Raw genomic sequence first — 9,310 nt, 5'->3', positions numbered from 1 at the left:
CCTCTCCTGGGCTGTCTGAGCAGGGTCCCACTCCTGCTCTGTGTCCTCTCCTGGGCTGTCTGAGCAGGGTCCCACTCCTGCTCTGTGTCCTCTCCATTAATGGAGCACAGGGATCATTACACCTTGTGCTCACGTAGTGACCACTCTGTATCCACACCAGCCATACAAAGAAGACGGGGCTGTCCCTGGGCGGTCATGGAGCCCACTGTTCACCGGCACACACTCACCCTTCACACCACAAGTCATTTCAAGAAGAAAGTTTTACAGTATTGAAATGGGAGCACACAACATTTGCAAGGTCTAAGTACCTGATATGATTCCACAAAAGGCTTAAAGAGTTCTGTGAGGAACTGTAACACAGCAGTCCCTTGGTCTGTGAGGACGATGTCCTTCCCAGCCATCTGCACAGCCTCGGTTTTACACAGCAAGTAACAGCCTTCCTCAAAGTCCTGGGAGGGGAAAGGAGGCCACATATGGACGCTGTCTGTGCACCCTACACACCACTCATCCAGGTTCCTCAGAACCACCTGACTGTGCACTGAAGCTGGGAGCTTTTGACCCAACACTTCAGTGTCAAAGCTCAAACACAGAAGCACAGTTTGTATAACTGTGGCTTGGAAATGTTCAGACAGACAGACAGACACCCCAGATGTTCTTCATCTGCATTGTACACATCCTTAAATTTAATAGCAAGTCCAGAAATACCCACAGGTAGACCTAGACTCAAGTCCTACCTGCCCTCACTTCCCTACCCCAATTCCCACAGAGTCCAGGAAAACCCTCTCCTTAGGACAACACACGGAAACCTGTTGTACCTTCTGTCTGTGTGCCTCTGCCCACACCAGCAAATCCAGAGAACAGCTACGGGAGCCTGCCCACAGGTGCCCCACTGCCAGTCAGGGCCTCCACCATCCACTCTGACAGAGTCCAACAGGGAAAACTATGCTGACTTGCAAAGTTTATGAGCACAGAGTCCACTCACAGCAGTGACAGGCTGCACTGACAGCTCAAAGAACCCTCTTCTCCCTAAAGGGTCTCTAAGTCACTGGTGAACCTGATTGAGAACCAAACTGGTGTCTGATTAACTCAAGGCCCATGAAGAAAAAGATGACTGGAGACCTGACACATGCCAGGGGGACCCTCATGTGTCACCTCTGGAACATGCATGTGGCATGGCTGCTCTGGCTGTCAGAACTTACCCTGAGTGTGTTTCCTGGAAAGAAGATGAACTCATCTGAAAACACGTTGCGGAGGAAGGAAAAGCAACTGAAGACATCCTCTAGAAAGAAGCCATTCCACAACATTAAGATATGTCTTTCAATCTTGCAGCCCTTCAAGTGTGTATGCATTTAACAAGGGAAGAACTGAGGCCTTGAAGTTTATCTGAAGGACAGACTACAGTCCAACAGAGTTTAAAAGGGTCTCGAATCCCTTAGTCCTGAAACGAGCACGATGCAACCATCCTTAGAAGGGATTCCTTCTGAGCAGAGCAGGAAGGGAACTCACCTCCCAGTTCCACCATTTTCCTATCTCCCACTTCTTCACAGTAACTTAGCACTCTGTCTGAAGTCACTGCTGAAAAGTCACTCTGCGAAACTAAAACCAGCAAGGTACTTGCCCAAAATATGTGAATGCCTGGATCAGTCACCAGCACCCGAAAAGAACAAGAAAAGAAAAAGCCAAAGTGTGCCCCTGAGACCAACCCAAGGAGATCCTCTAGATGAGCCCCCCCCCCCCCCAGGCAGATATGTGTGGATGAAGCCTGGATAACAAACTTCAGCTGTGATCTGACAGCACCGTGCACTGTGCAGTGATGGTACTGGTATCCTATCAGCCTCTGCTAGGTTAAGGGGCTGTCGCCACAGAAACATCATAGTACCAGGACCACTCAATGGTGTTCCCAATGCAGAGCCTCTCTAGTAATTACGTGGCTCCCTGGACCTAACAACCCTTACTTATAAAAGGCACTGAATGTTAGATTATTGCGCATATGATTGAGTGAGAAATCCGAGGGCAGCTTTCAGGAGTTGGTTGATTTCCACATTAGTGGAGGCACAGCCTCTTGTGTAGCTGATACACACATTTAGGAGCATGTCTCCTGTCTCCGCCTCCTAGCTCACCACAGGAATGCTAGGGTTTCATATGCATGCCAGCATACCGCCTTTTAGCAGTTCTAGGAGTCTCAACTCAGCTAATCACATTTGCCTGGCTAGCATTTCCCACTAAGTCGTTTTCCTATCCCAAAGATGCAGTACAGACGAAGTCATTATTAGGTCTTTCCAGTTCCCAAGTTTCATTCTTTCCTAAAGATTTATTTTCATTTTATTCTTTCCTAAAGATTTATTTTCATTTTATTCTTTCCTAAAGATTTATTTTCATTTTATTCAATGTCTATGTATGCCCCACATGTACAGGAACCAATGGAGGGCAGAAGAGGGTGTTGGATCCCCTGGAGCTAGTTGTAGGCAGTTGTAAGCTTCCTAACACTGGTGCTGGAAACCTAACTCAGCATCTCTGGAAGAGCAGACACACTCTTAACCACTGAGCCATCTCTTTTGCTGTTATTTTGAAACTGTAGTTTGCTATATACCCCAGACTGTCCCTAAACTCCTTGAAGCTCCTTCTGTCTCAACCTCCTGACTAGATGGGGCTAAGCCACATGCTACTATACCTTCCAACTCTAGACCTATATGTGGGCAGGGCAGCCTCCTTTTGTAGAGCACAGACGAGGCTGCAGTACTCCTTTCTGGGACTAGAGGGCCAGGCCTCTTCTGACATTGAAGGCCACAATCCTAAAAGTTACCTTTCCTGAGCCCAGGTGTCATGTGCAAAGCCAGGGCTACTAAGGAAGGACGGGCAAAAATGTTGAGCAGCTGGTTCCTGTAGGCAGAGCACATGAGGAGGGCAATGTGTTCAGGTACAAGCCCGTTGACCACTTGTGAGCTTCCAGAGTTCATTTTCAGAACCACCTGGTCTTTGACAAGGCTGGCCAGGTTGGAGTGCAGGAGGATGCTGGACTGGACCACTTCCTTAGGAAGTTTGTTATCTACAGAAAGAGCAGCAATGAACTCAATGAGAAGGCAGCTACATATCCTAGAAACTCAAGTGGCCCCCTCACTAAGGTCGACGTCCTGCAGGGGTGTGAGTGCCACCTCGACTTTGCTCAAAGCCTCCATGGGTGTCTCACCTCTAACATTCCCAAACTAGGAAATGAAAAGGCTACTCTCGGGACGATGTGCACCCCATATACGTACCAGGCCAAAGCAGGAGCCCTCCGAACACCTGGGTTAAGCCCTTCAGCCACAGAGTCTTCTCCACCAGGGTGTCAAAGTCCATAGATAGCTGGTTTTGAAGTAGAATGGTGACCACCAGGAGCCATGGGCTCAGAGCCAGGTTTTCAATCTGCAGAAGCTGCATCCTATAGGCGACCTCAGTGACAAAGGCCTGCACGTCCTCAGGCTGCTTCTGAGGGATGCATCTGAAAGAGTGGGCACGGCAGGTTACAGGCTGGCCACACACGCTCTGGGTGGGAGAGGACCCCAAATGAGACCTGTTACTGTTCTGCCACTAAATTCCCTCAGAGCACATGCTGGCAGCATTCCCAAGCTTCAGTCTCCATGGCTCCCACGCTGCCTCTGCAGAACTCTAAGAACAAGCCCAGCCTCATCTGGGAGCAGGGCTCCACAAACAGCTATGTCTTGAAGAAGCCCCAGGCTCCGTGGCTTCTGGAGGATTAAGTGAGGCTGCGTGCAGGAACCTCACAGCCAGGGAAGCACTACTCCAGTGCCACACGAGGGCTGGCTGGGCCAATGCTAGGTCTGCCTTTCTTCCCCGGGAGGACTCCTCTAAGCTAAGAAAACACAAATGCTGGCTTGGGCTGCTGGGCTGGCTCACTAGGAAAAGGGGCTTGCCGCCAAGCCTGACAACCTGTATGCACCCACAAACATACAAAATCAATTATTCTAACTAAAAGGAAATTACAAATGCTCATCTGTGCCCTGAACACTTAAAGAGCCCAGTGTGTGTGAGAACAGAGTACTATCCTGAACGTTGCTACTCTGTTCTCCTTCCTAGGGTCTAAGGCTCTGCTCTGGACAGGAGCTGGCCTGCTAATAAATAACATCCACAGTTTCTGTGTGTGAGCTTCTAAACCAGGGTGCTGTTAAGCTGGCGGCCAAGGAAGATGGTAAATCCTCTGGCTACACGCTGAAACACGCAGCTTATCTTTGTTTTAGGGAGAGCACTCTGGGGGGTGGGCAGATAATCCTTTGCATTTGCTTGTTACTATTTTGAGACAGGGTCTTGTGTAAACCAGGCTGGTCTCGAACTTGCTATGTAGCTGAGGATAACTGTGAATTCCTGCTCCTAGTGCCTCTAATAGACCTGCTGAGGGCTAGGATTACAGACACGCCCCGCCATGCTGGCTTCAAGCACGAGGTTCTTTAACTGAAGCTTTCCGCTGATGAACATGTAAGCCAGGGCTGCCCTAGCAGTTGATGGAGAGCACAGGCAAGCCAAGGTTTGGTCAGAGGCCGTCACCTCAAGAGTCTCGATTCACACTTGTGGAATTTACTTCTCATCTGTGTCAGGTATTAAAACACAGGCCTTGCACCTTGGCACCAAGTTATATGTGTTCCGACTGAGCCGCCCTGCAGCTAGAGAGCGCAGTGATACAGGGTCTCCAAAGTACACATGGATGCTTCCAAAGTTCTCAGAGAGAATCCGTCTAGCTTTCAACAATCCCTGGTGGCATCACAAGATGGGGAAAAACAAAAAACAAAAACACAGGAGTAGATTTATAAATTAGTAGTGGATGTAAGCCAGGGTATTCTCTATGCTCAAAGAAAATCAAATTTGGCTATCCTCACGTACAGTGGTGGATTCCTTTGGCTTAGGAATTCCTAGGATCTCATAAGCATAAAGACTTTCTTCCAATATTTTATCATAACTGATGCTAATTGGGACAAAGTAGGTATCAAAAACTTCTCTTTTAAAAAATGGTTCCATCACAATATTCAGGAGACCTGTAAACACAGGGAGAAATGTTTTACCATGTATACTGAAGATCAGGGCACACAGGGCTCATAAATAACACACCAGCCCCCTCTTTCCTTCTCTGTACCCACAGCCTCCCACGCCCAGAGCTGAGAAGCGAATCCTAAGTCTGTGTCTATCTCCCATGGTTGGTTATGGATACAATCTCTGTCCCTGCCCAGCCAGTCAGGCTGTTCTGGCCCGAGTGAAAGGAGAAACTGCCCAGTGTGGAAGTCAATCCAACAGCAGTTATACAGCCAGCCTTCCACACCAACAACTGAGCTGCTGCCTCTCCCTAACTCACCCCAAACTAACACAAAGTCGGCATGAGAGTTCACACTTATCTTCTCAGCACTCAGGAAGCTGAAGCAGGAGGATGACAGCAAGTCTGAGGCCAGCGGAAGCTAAACAGTGAGTTCCAGGTCAGCCTGTGCTTCTAAGTCAGAAACAAATCATGCCGCGTATGTTTATATGTGTACATATATGTGTGTATGTATATATGTGTATATATATATATATATATATACGTGTATGTATATACATGTATGTTTACAAGTGTATGTTTATACGTGAAGATTACAACAGCAGTCCATGTTCCCAGGGAACCCAAGTCCTTTAGTGCAGTGCTTTCTCTTACTGTTTGTGCCTGGTACTACGATTCTCTAAGCTTCTGCCCTATCCTATTCCCAGCCAGGGGGAAAAAAAAGACATCCAAAGTGCCCCAAACCAGCTACACTTAAGGAACCAGTTCTCAAAGAAGTGGAAGAATAGCGAGTTCTGTGGTAGCCACAGCAGTACTACACCTGAGGCCCAGGGGTCTGCATGCTTCTAGTACATAAGAGACTTACCGAACTTAGGAGTCAGGGTCTTGGCAGCTCGGCTCCTTGTCCCTTCGAGGAAAAATTCAACAGGAGCATAACCACACTAAAAGAAAACACAACAAATACACAAAACCCATTGCCTACTCTCAAACTAACATAGGCATCTTTTGTTTCCTCCACATGCCCCATGGTGTGTGTGTGGGGGGGGGGGGGGGGTTGAGAGTCTGTGAGAGAATGAGGGGTGGGGCATTGGGGAGAGAGACACCCAGGACCTCCCATATCCTAGGCAAGCACTCTACCAAGCCACATCCCCAACCCTATAAATGGCTTCTGATCCTTATTCCAAGTGCCCCATGAATAAACACTGCTCACAGCAAAAGAATTTAAAAAAAAAAAAAAAAAAAGAGCACATCTCAGATGAGGGGCCACTGAGGGAAAAGGCAGCTAGAGGCCTATTCAGAAGTGAAGTGCAGCTCCGGGTCCTTGGAGCACCTGCATTTACCCGTAGCATGGTCTTCACATATTCAGAGAATACAGCCCAGTAGAGTTTATTTCCTCCAAAAGTGCGTCGCATGAAGAAGGCTCCAGACATCCTGAGCAGCTCACTGACCACTCTCATTCCCAGGAAGTCTAAAAAACAGGGAGGGGCAACATGGGAACGAAGACCTGAATGTAAACACCACTGACAAGTTCATGGATGTGACATGTGCCCGGTGACAGGGAGAAGGTTCAGTGTGAGTGTCCGCCACACAAGCATAAGGACCGATGTGACACCAAGGGTGGCAGCACACACCTGTGCCGCAGTGCTATGTGGGTGGCAATCTGACTGGCCAATCAGTCTAGCCGAACCAATGAGCTCCAGGTTCAGTGAGACCCTGACTCTTAAAATAAGGTGTTGACCAACAGAAAAAGATACTCAGTGCCAAACTCTGGCCTACACACACACACACACACACACACACACACACACACACACGTGCACATATATGTATATGTATCCTCACACATGTACATACATGCATATAAAACATACACACAAAAAGGAAGCATCTAAACAGAAGACATCTAATGGAAAATGGAATTTTGTAAGAGACTGTGGCCAGATCCCTGCTGGGAGAGTACCTTGTATCCCTCTTGGCTCCGTGGTATTTTCAAGCCACCAGGGACAGAAGCAATGGCAAGGCAACATGACAACAATGTCAGAGGTCAATATCTTCAGCCATGCTCTGAAACAGGTGGGCACATGGCATTCTTAACCTAGAGATTCATGACAACCTACTTGAATCTCTCCACCACCAGGTAAAAATATCAACCTACTTTTAATGAAATGAATTAAATAAAGCAGGGCTACAAGAAGAGGCAAGGTTCTCCCAGCAGTTTTAAATAGTTTTCATTTTCCCTAGTGTTTAAATCACTTCCTCACCTGTCTATACAGAAGGAAGTACGTTTTAAGGAGTGTAAGTCCTGCAGATGTCTTACCGATTCACTACTCTTATTAATACTAGAATCTCTACTTTCCTAAAGACCTTGTAAGGAAACCAGTGCAACAGATTCTACAGATGAATTCTATAAAAGCACAGACACACTAGCAAAGCAGCATGGCTTAGAGGGACAATGCTTGTACAGTCTACACCCACAGTGTCAAGGCGACATGACACATGAATTCTATAGCACAAAAGCCAACTGTGTGGCTCAAAGAACCAAGTGGAAGGAAGGCCTCAATCTATAACTCTCAGATGAGTATCAGAGAAAAACTTCCTGATACTGAATTTGATAACTTCTTGGTTTTGACAGTAAATACCCAGAAAACAAATGAACAAACAGATTGTTTGAAAACATATGAGTCCGTGTATCAAAGGACAAAGTCAACAGAACGGCAGGGTGACCAGTGAGTAGAGATAAACAGGCCGATCCTGGATCTGTAGGCAAGTGCTTAGGACACAGAGGGCTCACATAGCTCAATGGCATAAAGGGGAATAACCCAAAAGATGGGACAAAGCGACACAGGGTCCAGTATACCCAAAACCTGGAGAGATGAGGCAGTAGGATGACTAGAGCTGAGAAATTCAAGGCCAGCCAGGGTCATATAGTTCCCATCTCAAAATTCAAACAACCAAACAATAACTGTTCAAACCAGACACCCCAGTGACTTCGGGAAGCACAGACGGAGACTCAGTACCAGTGAAAACCATGGTGACCATGTCACAGCAGGGAGATAACTACTACTAAAGAAAGAAAACTATGTGCACTGCAAACACTCGTAGGAACGTAAGTTCCACTCCTCTGCGCTACTGCTGGGGGCACAGAGCAGTGTGGATACAACACACAACAGTACATTGGGCCTCAAACAAGTAAAGCTCAAGTTCCCCAGAGACCAGAGGCGTGCTTGCTGAGGGTCAGGTGTATGTACTGTCCAGATGTTTTCTGTCATCTTGACACAATAGACTTCTGAAAAAAGAAAATTGAGTTGAGAAAACACCTCCATCAGATTGCCTGTGGGCAGGTCTATAGGCCATTTTCTTGATTAATAATGGATGTGGGAGGGCCCAACATATTATGGGTGGTGCAATCCCTGAGCTGGTGGTCCTGAGTTCTGTACGAAAGCAGGCTGAGCAAGCCATGGGGAAGCAAGTCAATAAGCAGCACCCTCCATGGCCCCTACATCAGCTCCTGCTCCAGGTCCCGCCCTCACTGATTGTGACAGTGAACTCTTACATAGCATTCTGAGTGACAAGAGTCCTTTCCGCCCTAGCTGCTCTTATCTATTCACAGCAGCAGTGACCTGAGACCCTGTGTCACTTGAAACAACCAAGTGACAGAAGCAGGCAAAGTGTTCACAGACAGGAAAGTTGAAGGATAAAATGAATGTGATACACCCATACAAAGAACTACACTCAGCTTTAAAAGGGAAGGGAATTCGGACACAGCATGCTACAACAGTGAGGCCATCATTCAAAGTGGAATTGGTCAGTCACTGCAGAGCACAGGGTTCAAATTGGTCCACCACACCATGGCAGACAGGGACCCAGAAAAGTTGCTGTTGGCACCCTTCAAATTCTCTAGTACTCTCATCATCATTGCAGTGAGTGGTAAGTCTGTACAGTTAGAATCACAGATGAAGACTATACACGTACCCATTCCTGCTGCAATCACTGGTACAGGTAGATCATAGTTGAAGAGAACAAAAGACAGCATGAGGAAGTCAATGTAGCTCCGGTGACTGGGCAACAGAATCACAGGGTGTTCTTGGACAGCTCGTTGTAGCTTGAAAAAAAAAATGTCAGATTTTCAAACATTTCAGTTGTCACGTCACTAAAATCACAGGTTAAATCAGAAAACAGAAGTAATTTATGGCTGAGCATGGAGGCTCACACCTGAGAGACTGAGGGAGCTCACACCTGAGAGGCTGAGGGAGCTCACACCTGAGAGGGTGAGGGAGCTCACACCTGAGAGGC

At 47.4% G+C, this 9,310-nt stretch overlaps 1 protein-coding gene across 1 annotated transcript in view; it reads right to left on the bottom strand.

The window, feature by feature from the left end:
* Gnpat (glyceronephosphate O-acyltransferase) overlaps positions 1 to 9,310 on the bottom strand; it is a 25,544-nt gene that overhangs the window by 4,803 nt on the left and 11,431 nt on the right. The window contains exons 4-12 of the mRNA XM_021219949.2: positions 8,990 to 9,119; positions 6,358 to 6,485; positions 5,883 to 5,958; positions 4,873 to 5,024; positions 4,613 to 4,743; positions 3,255 to 3,478; positions 2,804 to 3,046; positions 1,200 to 1,279; positions 309 to 449 (exon numbers count right to left, since the gene is read on the bottom strand). Coding sequence (XP_021075608.1) covers positions 309 to 449; positions 1,200 to 1,279; positions 2,804 to 3,046; positions 3,255 to 3,478; positions 4,613 to 4,743; positions 4,873 to 5,024; positions 5,883 to 5,958; positions 6,358 to 6,485; positions 8,990 to 9,119 — 1,305 coding nt within the window. The remainder of the gene's footprint in view (positions 1 to 308; positions 450 to 1,199; positions 1,280 to 2,803; positions 3,047 to 3,254; positions 3,479 to 4,612; positions 4,744 to 4,872; positions 5,025 to 5,882; positions 5,959 to 6,357; positions 6,486 to 8,989; positions 9,120 to 9,310) is intronic.

This window comes from Mus pahari, chromosome 20 (genome assembly GCF_900095145.1).
Source record: "Mus pahari chromosome 20, PAHARI_EIJ_v1.1, whole genome shotgun sequence".
Taxonomy (NCBI): Eukaryota; Metazoa; Chordata; class Mammalia; order Rodentia; family Muridae; genus Mus; species Mus pahari.
The sequence above is the reverse complement of the archived record's forward strand: the minus strand, read 5'-3'. Positions and strand labels throughout refer to the sequence as shown.